The 23,536-nt window shown below is 44.3% G+C and overlaps 1 protein-coding gene across 9 annotated transcripts in view; it reads right to left on the minus strand.

Moving 5' to 3' along the window:
* CACNA2D3 (calcium voltage-gated channel auxiliary subunit alpha2delta 3) overlaps positions 1 to 23,536 on the minus strand; it is a 945,543-nt gene that overhangs the window by 821,704 nt on the left and 100,303 nt on the right. For 5 of the 9 annotated variants that reach the window (XM_072785849.1, XM_072785848.1, XM_072785850.1 and 2 more), the window contains one exon: positions 10,189 to 10,270. Coding sequence is in view for 2 of the 9 variants with exons in the window: in XM_072785844.1 (XP_072641945.1) it covers positions 10,189 to 10,270; positions 10,995 to 11,116 (204 nt within the window). In the remaining 7 variants the exon portion in view is untranslated. Of the gene's footprint in view, positions 1 to 10,188; positions 10,271 to 10,994; positions 11,140 to 12,109; positions 12,267 to 23,536 lie in introns of those variants that run through there. The other 4 variants (XR_012011921.1, XM_072785844.1, XM_072785843.1 and 1 more) reach the window with 2 other exon arrangements.

Consider the following 23,536-nt stretch of genomic DNA (forward strand, 5'->3'; position numbering starts at 1 on the left):
ACACTATAAATGAGAGAGTAGCCAGAGAAGTAAGGCTTCCCATGTGCCACATATTGTTCTAAACTACTTCATGTGGGTTATATCATTTAATCCTCCCCAATGCCCTATAACACAGGTGCTTTTATTATTAGTTCTGTCTGGCCGATGAGCAAACCAAAGCTCAGGGAGGTAAAACTAGTGACTGGCAGAGCAGAATCCAACTCCAAAGCCCATGCTCTTTTTAAAAATCTCTTTTCAGCTGTGCATGCTCACTGTAATAGAAATCTAGATTTTTCTAAAACCAGACACTTGGTTCCCTCCTGGGAGCCAAGAGTTAGCAGCTGTCAAGAAGGAAATATGCAGGGTCAAGTTTACATCATGGGAAGGTCTAGACTCGGGGGAATTCCACAGGCCAATTACACCTTTCATTCCATTTTAATGCAAAACACCAAAGTCTCAGGAAAATATGTCAAGTCATTAAGTATATGACACCACACTTGCCATATTTAGAGACCTGAGCAAATAGATGAAGAGCAGGTTTGACTTTTCAGGGAAAACATGAAGGGAAACGCTCCTCGGCTTTTGCAGAACGGCTGAAACCTCTTGTCCTGGCTGAGACAGCATCTTGCTTGGGGATTCCACAATTGTTCTCTTCCTTGGCAGCTGTGCCCTCCAGGCTGAGAAGAGGCGTAAGCTGCCCGACACTGCCACCTCTCCCCTGCCAGCCAGGGCCAGACCAGCCAACCCTGCCCGATCTCCCCTAGAAACCGTTCCTGTCCCACGGCAGGCACATGCAATTGCCCATGCTAGCGGTTAGAGAGTCCTTCCTAGCCTCACCGCCCCAAGAGCACACATCTGAATACCCCACCTGAAGTCGGCACATCTCGGGGAAAGAAAGTGGCGAGGGCGCTGGCATCCCAACCTACCCAGCCCTTTTCATCCTGCTGTGGTCCTGCGGACCCCGCTGAAGCCTGTGCTCAGGTGGCTTCAGCCCACACAGGTGGCATGTGCTATAAAGAAGAATCCCAGGCTGGGGGGCGGGTGGGGGTGGTCAAAACAAACCATTGTGAGTCCCAGCCCCACCACGTGGCCAGCTGCTCCACCTCCCTAAGCTGCAAGAACCACATGCGAGAGGTTGGTAATATGCGCCACCTCCAAAGAAAACTGAGGACCATGTTAGATGCCTTACATGATCTGCTTTCATACAAAAACTGCTTGGCTCATACTAAACACTCATAAGAAAAAAAGTCCATTTCCTTCCTATACAGCCCCCACATCCACCATCTGTTTACCTAAGCTGGTTATGACCTTGGTGGATTTCAAGAAGCTGCCAGTACAGCCAGACTCTGATGCTCTATAACTTTCCTGGGCACTAATGGTTCTTGGGCACTCTTCAGAACTTCCTGGGCCAAGTGGAGCTACCACAGATTTGCAGGTTTACTTTTATTCTTAACTTCTTACCGACTTTCACTGCTGATTAGAATGGCTTCATGCTTAAACAATTTTTTTAAAGTTATGCAGCTACAATAACACCCTCCCCACACCATGATTTCAAAGTATTGGTGCCTATGTTTACACAAACAGGGGTGGCCCGTGTCACTCCTTCAACATCTTCAAGGAGATCAGCAGAGGACTGCAGATGCTCACAAGCCAAACACAACAACAGAATGTGCCAAGCAAGCTCTAAAGCAGAGGCAGGCAGGGCTAGAAGGAAGGGCCAAGGGACACGGGATGCCCTTCAGTGCCTCCTGAGACTTGGGGGCACATGGCAGTCCCCATGCATCACTGCACCTCCTTGCTCTGACTGGAGGAAAGACCACCAGTGAGGTCCCGTCTCCTGCTTGACTCCAAAGCCATGTGCTGCCTCCCCCACCCCACCCCACCCTACTCGACCACTCACCCCAGGGAAATAATTGGGTAAAGTCTAGTAGGTGAGATTCTCATGAGGGGAAATGCCTGGAAATGCTATCCAAGAGGGCATCTGGATTAATGCATGCCCATGGCTGGCTCCTGAATGCACCCCCACACCAGGGGGATTTCTGGATGCCTGCACTCTCTTAAGGTTTCAGCACAGTCAGAACACTGGGGCACACTTAGCCACTCCTCAGCCTGACCCACCACCCCCACAGCAGGGCAGAGTCATGGAGGTGGCAACAGGGAGACCCTGAAGCAGTTCTTCAAGCCCAATTCCTTGCGTGAGGGGTTCCTGTACCCTCACAGAGTAGAGATCCTCAAGGAGAAGAATGAATGTCTGGGCAGAGGCTGTGCCCCCACAACCTCCTCCCCACTTGGGTCCACTAGCTCCTTCCCATCAGGCACCAGGTGGAATCACCTACCAACACACCAGTACCCTGCACTCACCCACCCATTCATGCACTTGCTCATTCACCCAGGCACACAACTCTGTGCAGCCAGTCCCCACAGATGCTCAGCGAAGCTTCCCTAAAGACCTTCTATTTGTATCATGCAACCAGTAATGACCTCAGCAACTCCCTGGCAGGAGCCGCTCAGGTGCCAGGCACCATACTAAGTGCTTTTTGTACTTTATTTCATTTAATCCTCATCACAGCCTATCATGTAGAAGGTGTGGTCTCCTTTCACATGTGAGGGTACAGGTTCAGAAATGTTAAACAACAAGGCAACCCAGCTAGAAAATGGCAGATCTGGGACTCCAGTCCAAGTCCCTCTGACTCCACACCTGTCTTCTCTGCTGTTAGCCCAGGCTTTCCGCTTCTGAAGTCACTTCTCAGCAGCTACCTCATTTAATCCTCCCAAATGCCCATGAGCTAGAGAAGCACAGGTATTGACCACATTTTTCTCAAATGGGAACTGAGGCCCCAAGACAGGTCACACAGAGACGAGGGGAAATTGCAGCACAGTGGCCAGGTGAACAGACTCAGTCACCTTGGAAAGGCTGCTTAACTTCTGGGAGCCTCGACTTCCAAATCTATAAAATGGGGCAAATGGTAGTCCCTGACTCACTAGGTTATTGGGAGAATTTAATGGGAAAGCATATATAAAATCCTTAGGACAGTACCTGGAATGCAGGAACTGCAGAGTGAATGAGCAAACACTACCTGTTTTTACTATAAGATTAAGCAATTTACCCAAATCCACTCAGGAAATGCCTCCAGAAAAGATGAAAAGACAGATGTCACGGCTCCTAGGCCAGTGACCTCTCCTTTAACAACACTGCATCTCCAAAGACGCGAGGCTCTGAAAATGTTCCAAGTTCTCCACCTATTATGATGATGAACAAAGACGGACAAAGGACACCTCCTAGACTATGGCCCTGAACGTTCAATTAGGCTGAGAAGACTGAACTACCCATGGGGGGCAGGGGGCAGTGGAGAAAGCCGAAATGAGGAGGGCCTGTCCCGTATGGGACTTCGTGGGGGACCCAATGGGCCCAGTGCTTGGATGCTCTGCTGTCATCATCTTTAAATTCTTCATAGTTTTTGAAGTCAGAGTCCCCTATTTTCCTTGCTCATTGGGCCCTGCAAATTCTGTAGCTGGTCCTGGTCTCAGCAGATCCTCGGCTTCCAGCTGCCTACACGATCTCAGGTGCCAGGTGCCCTGGTTTTGTACCAGCACCCCAGTTGGCTCCCTCAAGCCACGCTCTCTAGTAGCCTGAGAGGACAAGAATGGTCTTTTCCATCAGCAGGCAGCATCTGGCACATTCTGTGATGAGCGGCATCCACTTTTATGGGCATATGCACGCATGCACGAAGTTAATAAGTATAATGGTAATGACATGTGGGAGCCCCGAATATCAACTGGCAGAGGCTTCACCTGATATGGATGACCAGAGGTCTGTTCTGTGAACCCACAGCCACTTACGGCCTGCCCAGCTTGCCTGCTCTGATCATTTACATGGATAACAGCTCTTTTAACCTTGGGAGGGTACCATTTTCCAATATCAGGTGCCAAGATAAACACACTGAAGTGCACAAAGTGAAGAAACAGCCATCTATTTCTTGTCAAGAGATAATGCTCTCCTTTCCAATATGGCCTTGAAATGCCCATTAATAGTTTGGCTATTCTGAGTTATTTCATAATCTTGATTTGAGGTCACCAGGAAGCTATGCAACATACAAATTTAATACACCTTATAAATTTAATGCCTTATTTAAACAGCCTTGGAATGAACACCCAATGAGTGTTGTTCAAAGCAAATGGAAATTGAAATGTTTACCCTTTATTGAAAACACACTGGACTCTTTTCAAAGTTGTATCAGTAAAATAACTTTCTTCTGAAAAGCAGACCTGCTGGCTACGCACATAGAAATCCCCTAAAAATACATCAGCTATGCAGATGCCTAATCCGTCAAGGGTTAGTTGTGGTCCAGGGCAGAGGACTGTGTCACAGAGGGGTCTTTGGGCCTGGCTTGACATTTCAGGAACAACCACCTCGATGTGCTGGTCACTAAGTACTCGGGAGAATCAAAGGAAATCAAGCAGCCCTCCTCTTCCTCTATATTATTTCCTTCTCTTGAAGGAAAAGCTAACTTTTGTTTAATGGACCAAAGAGGGCTGATAAAGATTCTGTCAATGTTTCCAGAAGTCTGACACGAGGAACTCTTTCTCTTTCTGAATGATACACAATAGCACGACTGTAGTCACTTGAGATAAAACATAGACCATTATATCTCTTGTATAAAAATTGCATTAAAAGGATCTCATATGCTAATTCATAGGCTGGCATTTACAACATCTATTTCATTTTTTCCTCAGTCTCAGCCATAGCAAACCTCCCAGTCAGATCACAGTGTCCCAGGGAACACAGAATCTGCTCAAAATCTGTCTAGAAGATGCTGTGGGTCTCAGCTAAGGAGGCAATTTCAATAAGCACTGTGACTGCAAAAGACGGGGGACCCCGGGGCACCTGGGTGGCTCAGTGGTTGAGCATCTGCCTTTGGTTCAGGTCGTGATCCCGGGGTCCTGGGATCGAGTCTCGCATCAGGCTCCCTCCGTGGAGCCTCCTTCTCTCTCTGCCTATGTCTCTGCCTCTGTGTGTGTGTGTGTGTCTTTCATGAATAAATAAATAAAATCTTAAAGAAATAAAAAAAAGATGGGAGACCCCTGATGGATGTGAACATGGATAAAGAAAAAGCCCTTTTGTTGGCATCTATGATGGTAAATGTGAATGAATGTCAGACAGACCAGACACAAAAGATCCTGGTGAGAATGTACGCTTCTTTATAGTAAGCTCACCACATCAAGTCATGTACTGATCAACGTAAGTGTGAGCACCACCACCAACAACTGAGGATCCATCAAAGATTGAAAAAGGCTCAAATCTCAAACTTGCACCTCCTTAAATATGTGCTTCAGGCTACAAATACCGGGTGGGGCCACAGGTCCTTGGGGTAATGAGTCCACATTTCTTTCACTTTTGTTCATCCTCATACCCGGCTTTCTTCATCACAAAATGGAAACATTATTTGTGTTTCCACATGCCCGACAGATTTCATAATTGTTAGGTGATTTGGTACTCGTGTGTTTGCCTAAAAGCACACTGGTATTAGAATAAGATAAAACACCAAATGAAATAAAAAGCCAGCATGATATCACCATAGTAATTGATCAAAATGATAACTACATTGAAATAAAAATCTGAGTTTGCCTCCGACAAGAAAACAATGCCTCTATTTTCATTTCCCTTAATTTTGACTAACATCTGTAAATCTAGCAACAGAGGCTGCAGCAGCTCCTAATGAGAGAAGAAGCAAAGCAGAAATATATCTGGCAGCAAAGAAATTTTGAGAGGAAGAAAAAGAAATGAACAAAAGGAGCTCACACAAAAATTTAGCGAAGCCATACAAAAAGAACTTTATCTGGTCCGCAAGGGACCCTGTGTGAGTTTACAAATGCAACAGTTAGATACACGTGTGGGTAAGATGCATCACTGAATTCCAACTGGTTCACCCTGTTCCGCTAATGTCCTGGTGACTGGGATAATGAGACCAATAAACTGTCCTGCAAGACTGAAAACTTTCATTTTTGAGATTTCAAGACTTTCAAAAATAAACTGCCAAAGAAAAGTCCAGGAATTGAAGTGGTGGTGCTGTGAATTAAAGCGTTGGCCATTGGCGGCGTAGGTTGAATGCATTAATCTTGTAGAATGACAAATAACCGTGTTTACTCAAAAATGTTCAGCGAAGTAGCGCCTCCCCTAGAAAAGCAATCTGTAGAGTGTCAGGCTTCCTACAGGCAGCACAGCACTGCTACCCAATTCCTGATAAGTGAATACTCCTATTTAATTATTTAAAGGTCCATCGATTTCCACATTGATGAAAAGTCATAATTATCAAAATGGGTTAAAGAACCCACCTTTTACTTTGCTGACTCTGTCTTGTGGAAAGAGACATCACATTTATGTATTAAAGCTGCCCTCTCAATAAATAGTTGATAACGCAAAAACCTGGTTGTGCATTCCAAGAAGTGCATGTTTGGTACGTGATGCATGAGGCATCCAAGGTAAATGTCCATTATTTTCCTAGCGCTGATGGCAGAGACACACACAACCTGTATTTCCGCTGTGTATTTATCATCACGATTCTGGAAAATGTAATTGGAACCCTTCATTCCCATAAACAGAGCAATCTCTGAATGCGGTACTAAATAGAATGAAAAACCCAGCTTCTACACCAAATTCTTCCTAAGGAGGATGGAAACGAGAACCACGCCACTTTAATACCTTGTATTGTGAGTGCTCGAGGCGTGGAACCCAGGAGTTAACAGCCTAGGTTACAGGACCTACTGGAATGCTGGGCGCTGAATCCCAAAAGAGAGGTAATAAAACCGTGTCTCCCCTGAAGAACCCAAACAATGTGCATTATCTGAGGAAAATGAAGCAAGCAAGAGGCAGCTGAATACTGGCATGAATATGTCAAATAGGAAAGTTAATTAAAAGTTGAAGTGAATTGAAACCTCTGCAATTTCTGCCAGCTATGGAAGGCAGGCAGGCGGGGTACAGACCCACAGCAGCGAGGCAGCACTTCCCTTTGAGGGGCCGTTGTTCTGTAACAACCTCTCGAGATCTACTTGGAGTCCAACATACAAGTCTCATGTTCTTCCACACTGTCCTGAAAGCACAAGCACGCAAGTTTGCAAAAACACGCTCACGGTGTTCTACAAACTCAAAAATATCCTCTTTTAAAGAAACTAATAGGTTGCTATTCCTGTACTCAGCAAAGACAAAAAGGAGGAAAAAAAAAAATAGGGAAAGTCTGGCAGAGAATACCTAACATATTATCATAAGCTAAAATAGTGAAAGCCGTGGTATTAAACACAGAAACAATTGGGGAAATACTCTTCTTTTTGAAGCCATGACAATGAGGTACATTGTTAAACACTTGTATTTATGTTGATGAAGTCAGGGATAATTCTACTAGCTCAAATTATATTATCTAATAAAAACCTTACCAAAAATGGCAGTTTTCCCAGTCTCCAAACACCTTAAAATAAACAGCCAATTGTTATTTGACTTCGACTCACAATACCTGTTTTGTAAAGTTTTTGCCTTGGTGCAGAAATTACTAAAATCCCCATTCTAAAAATGAACATACTACATTAATTCACAACATGAAGTGTCAACCAGAGAAACTCTACAGAATATGTAAAATTGTACAGTGGTATACAGTATGCCTACTTAACTGAAAATCAAATTTAAATGTCCGTGCCTTGAAAGTGTAATTACAGTCTGTTATGCAACATGGTATTGTCACCTTTGAGTCCCTTCAGTACAGTGTTAACTTCATTTTTTTTTCAGCCCAGCTTTTTTTTTTTTTTAAACTCAGTTTGAGAGTATCTTAATTGTTAAGGAGGCAGTGATGTGATGGAAGGATGCATAGAGTTTTGACTTAGAGGAGTCTTTCCTCATGCAAATGGCCCGAAACCTGAAAACAAGCGAGACAGAAAAGCAACTGTCTGCCTCCCTGCTTTTCCAGATGATGTTATGCCTCCAACACTCTGAGCACCTTAGATCTTTTCTTATACTTTCATATGCTCTGAACTGTCTAAATCAATGGTTTTTTGCTAATTTAAAAAATGCTGTCGTATTTGGAGGCAATGGACCAAGATGGCCAAAAGGTACCTACAAAAGTACTCCCCAAGTTGTCTGACACGCTCTAGCCATGATTCATGGAAGTCCTTGCCTATCAAGCCAAAGCCATAGGTGTCTCAGGACTCCATGGCAGATGACTGCATTCGAAATGCAAGAGCAGGTATCTACCCTGGAACCTAATGCTGAGCAACAGCCCACCTTCCCCTTGCATCAGATTACAAAATGCCAGGCAACAGCAAGGAATGACAACAAAGCCATAAACAGCTGGAAATAATTACACAATTGTCAAGCTGCAAACATGACAAAAGCAAAGCTAGGCTGGTGAATTCAGTATCAGAAAGGATGCTGATGAGAAGGTAAGAGAAGCATTCTAGCTGTTTCCAATTTGCTATTATACAGTAGCCAATAATATGGCTGATGGGGTTTTGTGCAGTGTGTGTGTGTTTGTGTGTTCGAGCGTGTGTGCTAACTTCAGAGAGAAAGAAAAAGCTTTTCTCCTGTGCTCCTACAAAATGTGAGATAAAAGATATGTAAGCACAACCAAAAAAAACACTCACAGGCTCTGAAGGGATACTTTCAGAGTTGCTACAACTCAACTACAACATGCAGATGAAAAATATTTCCTTAAAGTCATACAAAATGTTCTCTTCTTTAAAAGCATAAGGAAAATACACAAGGATGCAATACAAGCAGCGCAACAGTCCAAAACTCTTCACGTAAAACATCTGACACGCAGGCGAAATGCCAAAGCAGGATACAGACTGGTCCAGATTCAAAGAATACTAGCAGGAGAAGCAATTCCTACAAACTGACAGGTGGCTCACAGGTATATAGATTATCATTTTTCATAAAGGCACACCACAGCCTCAAGTTTTTTATCAACTGCCTGTAATTCAACGAAATCCTTCCCCAGGTAAGGGAGCTGAGCAAACAATCCTTCCACAGTTTCAAAGAGTATGGCTATTGGCGATTTTTAAGAATATCTTCCCTCGTTCCATTGTGGGCTGATGCCTTATTACGATATTTGGATTTCATGTGACAAACTGTTTCATATAATGTCCCCAAAAACGCTACTCTCTGAAGTGGAATGCCATAAATAAAATACGTACTTGGTTACCAGGCAGCATGCATAACACATATGTTACATTGGCCCAAAAAGCACATTTAAAAATGCTTAAAAGTTAACTTGACAATTTAATCTGTACCCATTTTCAGAGAATTATCCCCTAAAGGCCAATTTTATTTTCTACCTTTGAGAGAATACTTAGATTGGTCCCGTTGATTTGTTAACTTGGGATTCTTTTAACCCCTGTCATCTCTCCTCCCAGTCTATTTTCTTTTTCTTTTTCTTTCTTTTTTCTCGGAGGGGAGGGCAAAGTACCATATATCTCACAAGGTAATTTTAAGCATAATGCTGCCTGTTTGAATTAAAATTGATGCAGCTTCTGATAAAAGCCTAATAATCAATTCTCCATTCTCATTACTCTCCGGAATTATATGGACGCAGACCAATTTCTTAAGTTTGTGGACTGGACTACTCTCCTAGGTTATTACCCGGCAGTGCAGCTGAGTGGAAAGATAACCACATTCATTCTCCTTATCTGTAATGATGTAATGCATCCCAGCCCTGGGTCTAGATGATTGGGGAATAATGGGATTGTACAACGGCAGGGATGACAAACAATAGTGCAGCGTCTTTCTCAGAGACGCTGAACCCCCCCAGTCTCCAACGCAGGCAAGGTGAAAGACATCATAAAGCAGGTACTGAGGCTGCCCCTTGGAGGAAGTTAGCATTTTTTTGGCCAGAGAAGCATCTGTTCTCACACAGTAACGGCAACAGCGGCACTAGAAGGAGAGAGCCATGCAAACACACTCAGTTTCCGAGCCCCGGCCAGGACAGTGCCAGTGAGGATCCTGCTTTTTTCTTTGTGTTTGGAATCAAGTGTCATCTAAAAATAACCAGTTGGTGGGGAGAAATCACCGCACGGTGCACTGCCAAGAAACGAGGGGGATCAGAGACACCCCTGATAACTGATGCTGCTCGGGGTTCACGTTTGTTTGGAAAACTAAATCTGCCTCCATTTTCTGTGCTGGGGGAAAAAAAAAAAAATCATCGCTTCCTGCCACCACAGAAACCTTACCTTTTGCAGGAGCTGGGAGCCGGAGTACTTAGCGGCAATGGATTTTATCTCCCCACCAAAAGCCGAGGCCCAGAGCTTCACCCTACAGGGAGAAAGGGCACAGGAACAAATATAAGACCCGTGTCATCGGCAACACGCTCGCACACACGGGGCTGTGGCTGGAGGAGCCGGGCGACAGAGCATTGGAGGGAAAAAAAAAAAAAAAAAAGATAGCAAAAGCGCCTGGGTAGAAACTGCCAGCACCAAACTGCAGAGCGCAACGCGGGAGGGGGCCCGAGGGGGTCACAAGTTCCAAATGCGCAAAGTCTCCCGAGCTCCCTGAACACACCACCGGGTTCCAGGTGAATAATTGTCGGAGGACTTGACCACCCAAGCTGGCCATCACCTGGCAAATACTGGTCGGAAGAAACCCCCCCATCCCCCCACCCCCCCAAAAAAAGAAGTGAGATGATGGCAAGACAGAAAGAGAGAGTAAATAAGCGGCCCGTGGAAGTTGGATTCGGTAAACAGGCTCCAAAGTTGGCGCCGTCACTTGCGGGGAGCCCGTGCAGGTGTCCGCGGGCGACCCAGGAGGCGGCAAGGGCAGCCCCGCGCAGCCTCGCCGGCCCCCGCGCGCGTCCCGGGCCGGCGGCAGGTGCGAGGGCGAGGGCCAGGGCGAGGGCCAGGGCCGGGGCCGGGGCCGGGGCGAGGGCGAGGCCGGCGCCCGCCGCGGGTCCGCCCGGGCCGCACCTGCAGGCGCCCCAACTTGGGCGAGGCGGGCGGGCGGCGGGGTCCCCTCCCCGGGCGGCGCAGGCGCCGGCACTTACACGGAGAGCGGGATCTGCTGCTCCGAGCGCGCCGCGGCCCCCAGCGCCGCGTAGAGAAGCGCGGCGGCGAGGAGCGCCCGGGGCCCCCGGGACGCGCGCCGCGGCCAGCCCGGCCCGGCCATGCTGGGCTCCTCCGACACAGCGGCGGCCGCGGGGAGCTGCGCCGGGCGGCGGCGAGCGCGCTGGGCTGCCGGCTCCGCGCCGCCCCGCCTGCCTCTCGCGCGCCGGGCTCACTTGGGGAGCAGAAAAGGGAGCGGGGGGCGGGGGAGGGCGGGAGGCGGAGGGAGGGAGCGAGCGAGGGCGGGCGGCGGGCGGCGGGCGGCGGGGGAGGGGGAGGGAGGGGGAGGGGGAGGGGAGCGAGCCGCGCCTCGCGCTCGGCGGCCCCGGGGAGTCCGGCGGGAGGCGCCGCGCGGGCGGGGACTGACTCGCAAACTCCGGTGTCCTTGGCGGCGGCCCCGCCCGGCCACTGCGGCCGCCGACTTCTGGGCAACTCCGCAGTCCGCCGCCGCGGGCCGGGCAGCGGGGGGCGCACGCGGGGAGGGGGCGCGCGGGGGGCGCACGCGGGGAGGGGCGCGCGGGGCCGGCGGGGGAGGCCAAAGTCTGCGGAAGGGGCGGCGGGGAGGCTGCTGCGTGGCCGCCCCTCCGGCCGCCGCGCCCGACTCGGGGAGGCGCGCAGGGCGGCGCTGGCGCTCGGGCCGGGGCTCGGAGCCCGGGGTGCGCGCGACTGCGGCGGCGGCGGCGGCGGCGGCGGCCGGGCCCTGCGGCCCCGCGCAGTCCCGAGGTCCCGGGGAGGCCCGGAGGGGAGGCCCCCCGCGGGGCCGGGGAACCCGAGAGGCGGAGCGAGCCCGGGAAGCCCCGGGGCCCCCCGCGCGCCCCGACCTGGCGGCTGGTCGGAGCCCCCCCGGCCCGCGCGCGGCGTCTGGGGTGCGACTGCGAACTTTGCGGGGCCCTCCGCGCCGGCCGGCAGCGAGGACGGCCCGAGGGAGGCTGAGTCATCCTCGCCCCGAGCGCACCTCGAGGGGCCCCGGCGAGCCGCGGGGTCTCCGGCGCGTCCAGCCGCTGTGCGCGCCTCCCCCCCCCCCCCCGCCCCGGGCGTGCGCTCCGGCCTCGGCGACCTGGGGCGGCGGGCAGCCCGCGAGGCCGGCCCCCCCGCGCCGTGGCCCCTGGAAAGAACTATGCCCGCGGGCGCTAGGCTTCCTCGGACGCGGCCGTGCGGGCCCGGAGGCCCGGGCTCTCCGCGCTCCCACCGGGGCTCGGCGCCCGACGCAGGCCCCACCGGGGAGACGCCAGGTGCGTCCCCGCCCACGGGCAGCGTCTACAGTCTCCACGGATGACTAACCGGTTATAATGAATTCTCCGCTTCTGTGCACACCTCCGGTCATTGGAAGCGTGCTAGCCGTTCCAAACCGAGCCGAGCGTGGCCTGACCCCGGGGCAAGGGGTCCCGATGGCTTTGCTGCCCAGAGTGGGGGCTGGCAGAAAATTAGGTCTCCTGGAGCTTTCTTTCTAAATGAATGAATGGGTGAATGAGGGAGGGAAGGAGGGAAGCATCCTCGTCCTCATCCGCAAAGCGCCAGTCCCTTACCTATATGGTGTCTATAGAATAGCCCTTCGTGCATTCACTCACTCATTCATCCGGTGAATTGTCAAGCATCTGTGTGATGGGATATATGCTGGAGACCCAGTAGCCCACAAATGACACCTGCCTCATGGAGTGGATATCTAGCCAGGGAGACAGGCTGTATTCAAAAAGCCATAACATGGTCAATACATAATGATGAACTTTGACAAGAGGTCAAGGACAGTGCATATGAAGAAAAAAGTGCCTGTAGCATCCATAGTATTGTTTTCCCTATTAGCTGATAGGGAAATTGAGGCACAGCAAAATTGTACAGCTTAGTCAAAGATGAGCAACCTCTGGACTGCTGGACTGTATTGAAGGTCACTTGAACACCGAGGTCACGATGACATTTTATAAAGTCATTACGCTCTGTCACCCTGAACGTCACAGGCATTCTGGGCAACTGGAATGTAACCAGGAGGAGAACCCTGGCACAGGGAATCACAGTCCCAGGAGGTGACATCTTAGCATTTATAACCTTGGATCGCCTTATTTATGATGACAAGAACCACTGTAAACAGCATGATGCATCATATGTTTAAGATGAATCCCACTAAACACTTCTTACTCTGTCAAAAATAAAAATATTTAAACTATTTGATACCAAGAAATTCGGAGCCCAAAGCATCAGAAATATTTGGGGTTTGTGAACCACATCAGGATAAGGGACCAGAAGCACCTTGCTACAGTATACCAAGCGCAATATCGGGCACTGGGTCCTACTTGCCATTCTCACCCAAAAGCCTGTATTTCAACACCCGGCTCTCAGTTGAAGCATTGAATCCAGCCAAATGAACCTTCCACTGGCAAACTTGCATGCTCTGTCCCATCAGCTGGGGATGCTGTATTTGTCCTACAACAGGAGCTGCTGTTCGGCTTTGAACGGAAATCAAACATGGTGAAATGTTTCGGAAATGTTCACCTGCTCCTGGTCTATGGAATGGACTCCAGAGGAGATCCCACAGCAGTAGTTCTCAGGGCAGGAGAGGACATTGCTGCAGAGGCATAGTGAACATTTGGGACTTTCCTCTTTGTCACAATGACTTGGAATTCTACTGGCATTTAGTAGACAGAGGGAGGATGGTCCCACACAAGGAAGAATTGTCCTGTGTCCCACAGGACTTTCAAATGACCCACTGGACATTCAGGTAGGAGAAAAACCTGGTCATCATTATCTGAATCTAGAACTTAAACCCATTTTATATAAGAATACAAAGGAGTTTTTGCATAGATTTTACAAGCACTGAATTTTCCAGAAATGCAACTGCTGTGTAAATAAAGAGAAGGTTGTCCTCAGTTTCATTTAGCACCTTAACCACAGGCTTTTGTTTGTTTGCTTGCTTGTTTTACCATTTTGGGAAATCATTTCTCCAATGGCAGCTGTGCTCATAGGTCCTGAGTCACCAACAGAGCACATCTGTATTGGTCAGCTTTTGAGTGTGGCATTCACAGTCTGCATATAGGTGCAAACTTCTAATGAATTCATAACATCTCGCAGTGTAATCTTGCATGAGTGTTTCATGTAGTGAACTCTCTTGTTTTATTATAAATTACTTTTATTTCTCTTTGCTATTACCAGATAAATCATCATATTGATTTTTAAAAATTCTTAGTATGTTATATTGTCTCAGAATTTCATATGAGGATGGTAAAGAGGGTGTTGGGTCTAACTGGGTAAAGATCTACTGCTTCAGATCAGGAAGAGACACGGGCTAAAAGGTTGTGATGTTACCCGTAGGGATATAACACCCTGAAGGTGCAGATTGACAAGTGCTTTAACCTCTGACCTGGCAGTCCCTTTTATAGGAATTTATCTTATAGTTAGTAAACTGCATACATATATAGTTATTCATTACTGCATTATCTCTAAAAGCAGAAGACTGGAACTGGAAAAAACCGAACTGGCTATTAGTACACGATTAGTTAAGCAGGCATCCACACAATGGGGTATTATGCAACTATTTAAAGAACAAGGATACTTTCTACATATGGTTGTGAAAAATATATATGTATGTATATATATTATTTTTTAAAGCAAGATTCATAAGAGTGTGTATGGCATGCTACTTTTGTGTAAGAAAGGGAGAAAATGACACATTTTTATTTGCTTAAAAAATGGAAAATACACAGGAAACTATGAATAGTTGTTACTTGTTGGGGGGATTAGGAGGAACAGGTAGATGGGGACAGGACTGAAAGTGAAACATTTCACAATGTATCACTTTAAATCATTTTTACTTTTGAGCCTTGTAAATGTATTACTTATTCAAAATAGGAAGAAGCAGTAAGACTGCAAATAGGTCCTGTAACAGTTTTGATACTGGGGCCTAAACTAGGATAAAGGGAATGGTCATTGGAATGAAATGTGAGACACGGTTCAAGTCCTTGGTCCCCTACAGAATGGATCTCAAACCCTCAGTGGTTCCGGTTCAGTAAGTTCCAGTTGGGGCAGGAGGTAGAGGGGGGGTCTTTCTTTCTAATAAACCCCTCCAAGGATTCTGATGCCACTGGCCACGGACCACTTTTTGCAAGCACGAGGCTTCTCTGACATGAAGTGTCATAGACCCTGGTGACATTATAGACTTTAGGGCCAAACAAAAGTAGGTCCAGGTCACGGCTCTGCCTCACACTACCTGTGAGAATTGAGCATGTTGCCTGTCCTCTCTGAGCCAGCCTTTTCTCAACTGCAAAAAGACAGGCAACAGAGCCAAGTTCACACAGACATGAGGAGGCTGAAATGGGGAGTACAGCTCAGTATTCAACAAAGGTTGGTTGCTACTTTCATTCTGCAGACACAGCAAGTATTCCCATACCTGGACTGTTGCTCTGCTTTCACTGTGCCTCAGAGTGTCAAAGCCACAGAGCCTCTGGCTGAAGCACAGCTTCCTGCTCACCATTTACCACACGCACAGAGCCCATCTCTCCATCCCAACACACTGCCTGGCCCAGACCTCTCTCGTCCCCTAAACTCGTGACTGACTCCTAATAAGATATCCCTTCTCCTCTTGCCCCCTTCAAATACATTCCTTCTTCCTCCTATAGCCAGAGCTCTCTCTTTAAAAACAAAAATCAGGGTGCCTGGGTGGCTCAGTGGGTTAAGGATCTGCCTTCAGCTCAGGTCAGGCTCCCCGGGTTTTGGAATCAGGCCCCACTGGGGCTCCCTGCTCTGAGGGGAGCCTGCCTCTCCCTCTGCCAATCCCCCTGCTTATGCTCTCTCGCTTGTGCACTGTCAAATACATAAATAAAATACTTTAAAACATTTTTAAACAAAAATCAGACCACAAGAATTCTCCTGCTCCAAATCCTCTAGTGGTTTCTGTTTTAAATTAAAATGCCAACTCTTAACCAAGGCACCCAAAGGCCCTTGACTGGTGCCCTAATCAGCCTCACTTCCCCCTCCCACCCTCTCCCCACCATTCACTCTGCTCCTACCTGTCTCCTTGGAATTACTGGGAAATGCTGAGCTTGGTCCCACCTTGGGCCTCTGCGTGGGCTTTGCCCTCTGCCTGGATCACTTTCCCCTGATGGCCCCAGGGCTGTTTTGTACTGTGCTCAGGCTTCCCTTCAAATATCCCTTCTGCGAGGACAACTTCCCTGACCACACCAGGTAAGAGAGAAGCACATACACACACACTCACACACACTCACACACCTATACAGTTCTGTGTTTTGACCTTTCTCCATCTTTCTTCCTGGCGGTTATCACTAACCCACAGAGTGATTTATTTGTTTACATTGTGTCTCCCCCGTGGATGGGTCATGTCCAACCCTCTGTCATTGTGACTGTAATGGCTTCAGCAAGGCCTCTGATATTACCAGGGCTCCATAAACATCAACTGAATGGCTAGAATGGATGTCAGCTTGAAATTCCTTCCTCCTAGGATCCTGTCTGTTGCCCTCTTCCTCAGGCTCCAAGCATCCACCTCACCCAAGACACAGAGTCTTTTAATAAGCACTAGATTTGCTAAGAAGCAGAGAATGGAGGGAAATGGTTTTCTGAGAATCCCTTGGTCACATCTCTGTGGGAAGACGCTGGTTGGAGAAAGAAGAGGAGCAATAAGGAAGATTTCTCAAAAACTTAAAGACACTGGGAAAACAGCATAGAGAATGCTGTTTTTTAAACAATTAGAGGAAAGAAAGTTACTTGTTATCTTCAAAATTCCATTTACCATATAACAGTGGCATAACTTCTAACCCCACAGTGCTGCTCAGGTGCAGATGGGTGCAAAGGGAACCACTGGGAGCATCGAAGAGTGTTCTGCTCTTAGGAGCAGTTGGGATAGGTCTGAAATGCAGCCCTTGGGAAAGATAATGTCTATTCGCTCTGCCAAAGCTCCCTCCAGGGAGTAGATACGAAGGCCACTTCCCCTGACATCATCCAAACTGGGTGATCCTTTCACACATTTTTAAATCTTCCACTGAAAAAGGAGGGCTATTGAGTCCCCAGCACAGAAACAGGCAATGGATGCGGTTGGGGGTGGGGGTTTACTTTGTATTAGGTGTGCTCCCACCATCCAAGAGCCATTCTTGACTCTGAGAAGGGAAGGACCTGGAAGGACCAGCAGGCCACGGAGGAGCTTACCCAAGCCTAGTGATCTTTTGGCCCCCAGATATTAGAGTCAGCTTGTCCACTCCTCCTACTCAGGGACAGGAACTGAGCTTGCAAGGCTGTGTGTTCCTCCATCCTCCCTCTCCTCCCCTGCCTATCCCCAAACCCACACCCTAGCACATTGTGAACCCTCATAGCTTTTTATTGAATAAGGTGATTCTGTATATATGTGTGTATATATATTTATAGTATATATATATATATATTATGTGTGTATACATACTATATGGTGTATAGTGTATTTTATATACAATGTATATACTACATATAATATATAGACTTTATATTTAATGTGTACACATGCACAGAATGTGCAGAATATGTCTCAGTATGAGTGTGTAACAGAAGTGTGGGTCTGTGTATGTGACTGTGAGTGCCTATATGTATACGTGATTGTATGCATAAGTATATAATTGTGATTTTGTTATGCATGTATGTGGACTGCATGCATAACTGTGCATGTGAATGCAGTAACCCTCACCTTGCAGTTGTCTTGTTTGCAAAAGGCAGTCTGTTTTATGGTAAGGCAGGTCTAGCATTCAATTGAAGGGATTCCTTTAAACCAACTCCTACCTTTGTCCCTGGAGAACAACAGCCTCATACTCACATAGCCACACTTACACACACAGTGACACAGATTTGTCAGCAACCGTTCTCTGGTCAAAAGAAGAATGTTTGTATGGAAAGAGGAGCCCTTAAATGAACAGTTGCAACATATGCCATGGCTACTATATGCCATGGCTACTATTCTGGTTTTATTTCAAATCCAAAACATCAAGCAAAATGGAGAAGAGGAAAGTGTTCACACATAACACACTTCTAATTATCTGAATCTGAAGTTGCCTGGTTTCAGAGAGGGCAGACTTGCCTTCTGGAGTTTAAGGATGTAAGAAATGTCTTTCCAGGATTGAATCCATTTCTTTGAGAATACCAAAGAAATTACCAAGTGTCCATCAAATGGGAACTGGTTAAATTAATAGCAGTTTATCATATAATGGAATTTCATAAAGCCATTAAAAAGGTGAAGGTGACTCCTATGAACTGACATGCCCACATGGCAAGCTGTCCATGATAAGCGAAAGTGTTAAACGGAAAAAAAAAAAAAAAAACAGGTCGTAGAGCAAAATGTGTGGTATGAACCCATTTTTGTCTTTTAAAAACATAAATATAGGCAAATATATATCACTATATAGCTTCGGAGTGTGTACGCATGGAACAGACTGGAAGATCACAAGCTAAACTGTTAATGCTGGTTACCTCTAGATAGCAGGATTGGGAAATTGTGAAACATTTGGGAAGTGAAACATTTCACTCTCTAATTTCAACATTTTGGTATTGTTTGAATCTTTATAGAAAGCATGAAGAGTAGAAGATAGGTGTTATTACAGGAAGCATCTGAATAAGAGATATTCCAAGATGCCTTGTGTGTGATCACCTGTTTTCAGAATCACAATAAGGTAGGTGAGGAAGATCTATCAATGCTAATGAATGAGCAGGGGAAGAAAAGGTCGATCGTCAGAGCTGAGTTCCCTCTGGAGGAAGTGATATATGTCTTCTAAACTGAGAAAGATGACCGTACTTCAGCAGGTGCAGATGGTAGAGTGGCTGGGGCAGTGCCCCCCCACCCCACCTCTAAGGCAGTGCAGGCATTTGTGGCTTTCCCCTCCGTGAGTTGTTTTCACTGAAAACAACTGTTCTTGAAATGCTGAATTGCAATTACGCAAATTTCTATTGCATGTTAAAACATTTGTTTCACCTGACCAGGACATAAGGTATTTAAATTCCAGGAATATCAATAATAAAAAAGGCATTGTTTTCTTATATAACTTTTATAGTAAAGATAAACATAGTATTTGAAAGTTTGCATGAAATAATCAGGTTTCAAATATATATTGTAAACGATCTATGTGAAGCCAGTTTTTGGATGATTCACCCTCGGCTTCTCATCCCAGGTTATCTTCCCCAGAACTAGTAACTCCTTCCGCTATTCAGTAAGGCTATACGTTGGAAAATAAACCAATGTTTAAATAGGATCAATACAATTAATTTATGTTGGTAAATGATCTATTTAAACACACACACATTCTGAAGGCAAATACAAATATGGATGAAATTAGCCCGTTTTTGAGTGCTCATTGTTTATAGCCCTTTCTCTCACGGACTACATCTGGTAGTAACTTCTTGTTGCGAACATAGGAACTCTAAATCCTCAGCTCATTTAAAGAATATAAAGCCCCTTCACTAGATGTCCATTTCATTCAGTCATGACTTTGCATCGAAACATTTCCTATTACATGGTTTGGGGAAGGGTTGGTCATTTATCACATGAAAATAGCCCAATTACTCAAATATTCTGAGTAGTCATATACAAAGTCATTTCCATAGTATATCTTAGTAATCATGTATTTAAGGAGAAATGTTTGGAGTTAAGGACTCTGGAGACTAATCTCAAACTTACTTGAATAATTAAAATTCATTTGACAAAATTGTTTGTTAGGATGTAAATTAAAGTGACAATATCAATTAACCAAAATTTTATAAACCATTTGCACATTTTAATCTTAAGAATTTATCTTAGAGAAATAATTCATGAGCATAAAATATTTAGCTGTAAGAATATGTGTCATAATATTATCTAATAAAAGAAAGAAACCACTGAAATGCCTAAACGTTGGGTATTAATTAAATAAATAATTGTTGATTCATGTCATATTATGCTGATTTTTAAAATGATGCTAATGACACCTTAATTACCAAAAAACATGATAAGAAAAAAAAACTTATTAAACGTGTGTAGCAATCCAGTGCTACCAATGAAAACACAAACAATAAAAAGCTCTCAAAAGTATTTGTCAGTGACTGCTTTGGGTTTTTTCTCTCTTTTATATTCAATCATTTCTTTTAAATTATAGAAGCTATATGTGAACTTCAACCAGTACAGAAAAGTAATGATGAAAGAAATCTCTCTTCTCTTAAATAAAAAACAAAAATGAAAGAAACACAAAAAAATCATTGTTCCCAATTTCTATTTTTAATGATTTTTATGATTATCATTGGAACTTTAAATAGTGTATCTGTATTTCAACTTTTTTATTTGTGTAGTCATCAGCTTAGCCATTTTTACAGTGCCCTTAACATGTGCAGCTGTGACTTTAAAATACCACGGATGTGAGGGCGTGTGAAGCAGCCTGTGCCCTGGCGGAGTTTACTGTCCAAGTTTATTTGCTCTCCAACGCTGCTTTACCCAGTATCCTTGTACACACCAGGATGAAAAAGGACTTTCAAATTTATGCACTTACCCTCCCTTTTGCACTTTTTCCTCTTAAAATATGGATATTTGACAAATATGTAACAATTTTTACGTTGTCAAGGTTTATAATGTTTACGTCTTATAAGTCATTTTTCCAGGCTTTATTTACAGATTCATTATAAAAATTGCGACCCAAAAGTCACATTTACAATAACAGATGGCTATGTACTTTATTATAATCAGCCTCTGTGAAACCATGCAGGGTGTCTGGACTCACAGAGAAAACAGACTTTGGGTAGGAACATGGCTATATCAATTTAGCTTTTTTTTTCTCTCATAGAGAAATCATAAAAAAGCAACAAAATTTTTTAAAATCCACAAACTTTATTTTCATCAAAACCTAAAGACAGATGTAGTCAGCAGACTATAAAATACAAGTAAAGGCCAAAGGAGTAGAAATATTGGGAGTGTTTATGGGGTATGATATGGGTATATGTATATGGTGTTTATATGGGCATGATAAAGACCATCTACCAAAAACTATGGATAGGGGAGGTCGTGGGTGGATGGGTTAAATAGGTGATAGGTATTAGGGAGAGCTCTTGTGACAAGCTCTGGATGTTAAATGTAAGTGATAAATCACTAAATTCTACTCCTAAAACTAATATTACACTATATGTTAACTAACTATAATTTAAATAAAAACTTGAAACAAAAAATAAAAAATTAAAATTAAAAAAACAACTACAGATACATACTAATGATGAAACATCAAACCACTTTTCCCTTCCATTTGGGAATAAAGCAAGAATGTCCACTCTCAACACTTCTATTTAAAATTCTACTGGCATTCTAAACCAATGCAATAAGGCAAGAAAAATAATGGAAAGAAGTAAAATTTTTGTGATTTGCATATAACTTGGTTATAAACATAAAACCCCCATAGAATATATATATATATATATAATATGTGTATATATATATAACCAAAACTAATAGGTGAACTTAACAAGTTGACACATACAAAATCAATGTATAAAAGTCAACTGCATTTCTATATATTAATAGCAAACAAAACTGAAATTTAAAAAATAACACAAATAGTTAATAATAAATCTAAGAAAAGATGTGTAAAGCCTCTAAATGAAACATCTTGCAAAAAAAATAAAGCTTAATAAACATAATTAAATATCCATTTTCCCAAAACTGATCTCTAAGCCCAATCAAAATCCCAGAAGATATTTTAACAGAAGTTGAAAAGCTGATTCTGAAAATACAAACAAAAAGAACCTATAATAAAAAAAAAAAAAAAAAAAAGAACCTATAATAGGTTTTGAAAAAGGACAAAGTTAGAGAAATTATATAATCCAGTTTTTTTTTTTAAGATTTTATTTATTTATTCACGAGAGACATGCAGAGGGAGAAGCAGGCTCCATGCAGGGAGCCTGACACGGGACCTGATCCTGGGTCTCCAGGATCAGGCCCTGGCCTGAAGGCGGTGCTAAACAGCTGAGCCACCCAGGCTGCCCTATAATCCAGTTTTAAAACTTACTTTAAATGTGCAGTATCAAGACAATGCTGTATTAGTGCAGATGTAGACATAAAGATAAATAGAATAAATAGAGAGCCTGGAAATAGACCCATACTTATAAGGTCAATTGATTTTCAACAAAGATTCCATGGTAATTCAATGGTGGAAAGAAGAGTCCCTTGTACAATTGGAATCCATATGGAAAAAAATGAACCTCAGCCCTTGCATCCCACTGTACATAAGAATTAACTCAAGTGAATTATAGATAAAAGTCTAAAAACTAAAACTAAAATTTCTAAAATATAAGAAAAGCTCTATTACCCTAGTGTAGGCAAGTGAATTATAGATAAAAGTCTAAAAGCTAAAACTAAAATTTCTAAAATATAAGAAAAGCTCTATTACCCTGGTGTAGGCAGTACAGTATCCCACTGTACATAAGAATTAACTCAAGTGAATTATAGATAAAAGTCTAAAAGCTAAAACTATAATTTCTAAAATATAAGAAAAGCTCTATTACCCTGGTGTAGGCAGAGATTACTTTATGCACACAATAAACACTAACCAAAAAAGAAAAATATGATGCTTTGGACTTCATCAAAATTAAAAACACCTACTGCTTGAAAGACAACAAAATGAGAAGACAATATCTAACAAAAGTGTCTAGAATACATTTAGAATTTCTACATCTCAATATTAAGAAGATGCACAATTTACAAATGGAAAAAAGATTTGAGCAGACACTTCAAAAAATGAAGATATATGGATGGCAAAGAAAACACATGAACTAATGCTCATCCTTATCAAAAGGGAAATACAAATTTGAAACCACAATGAGAATACTACATACCCACTAGAAGAGTTAAAATTGAAAAGCCAGACAGCACTAAGTGTTGATGAAGAAGTAGAGTAACTGGAACTCTCATATACTGATGACTGTAAAAGAGTACAATCATTTTGGAAAATACTTGAACAATTCCTTATACACATAAACCTTTCCTATAGCCTAGAAATTCCTAAGTATTTACTCAAGAAAAATGAAAACATACACCTACAGCTTATAAACAAATGCTCCTAGGCCCTAATTGAAAACACCCCAAGTATCCATTAATAGGTCATTAAATACACAGATAGTGGTATATTCGTATACTGAAATACTACTCAACACTGAACATGAATTACTAAGACATGCAACAAACACCAATGAACCTCAAAAACTTTACATTTGAGTGAGAAAAGCTGGGTTTAAGAGTATATATACTCTATGAAGTCTAGAAGCAAATAAAAACTAGTCAATGGTGACAAATCCAAAATGCTTGTCCCATTGGGAAGCATTGGATAATTTTCTATAAAGTGCACAAAGATACTTTGTAGGGTGATGCAAATATACCACATTTTGTTTTGTGTGGTGTTTGCCCAACTGAATATAATTGCCAAAATTCATAAAACTGAGTACTTAAAGTCTGTGCATTTTATTACATGTAAATTATGCCTCAATAAAAACAATTATGATTATTAGATTTCTCTGTACAATA

This window comes from Canis lupus, chromosome 19, assembly GCF_048164855.1.
Source record: "Canis lupus baileyi chromosome 19, mCanLup2.hap1, whole genome shotgun sequence".
NCBI classification, from domain to species: Eukaryota; Metazoa; Chordata; class Mammalia; order Carnivora; family Canidae; genus Canis; species Canis lupus.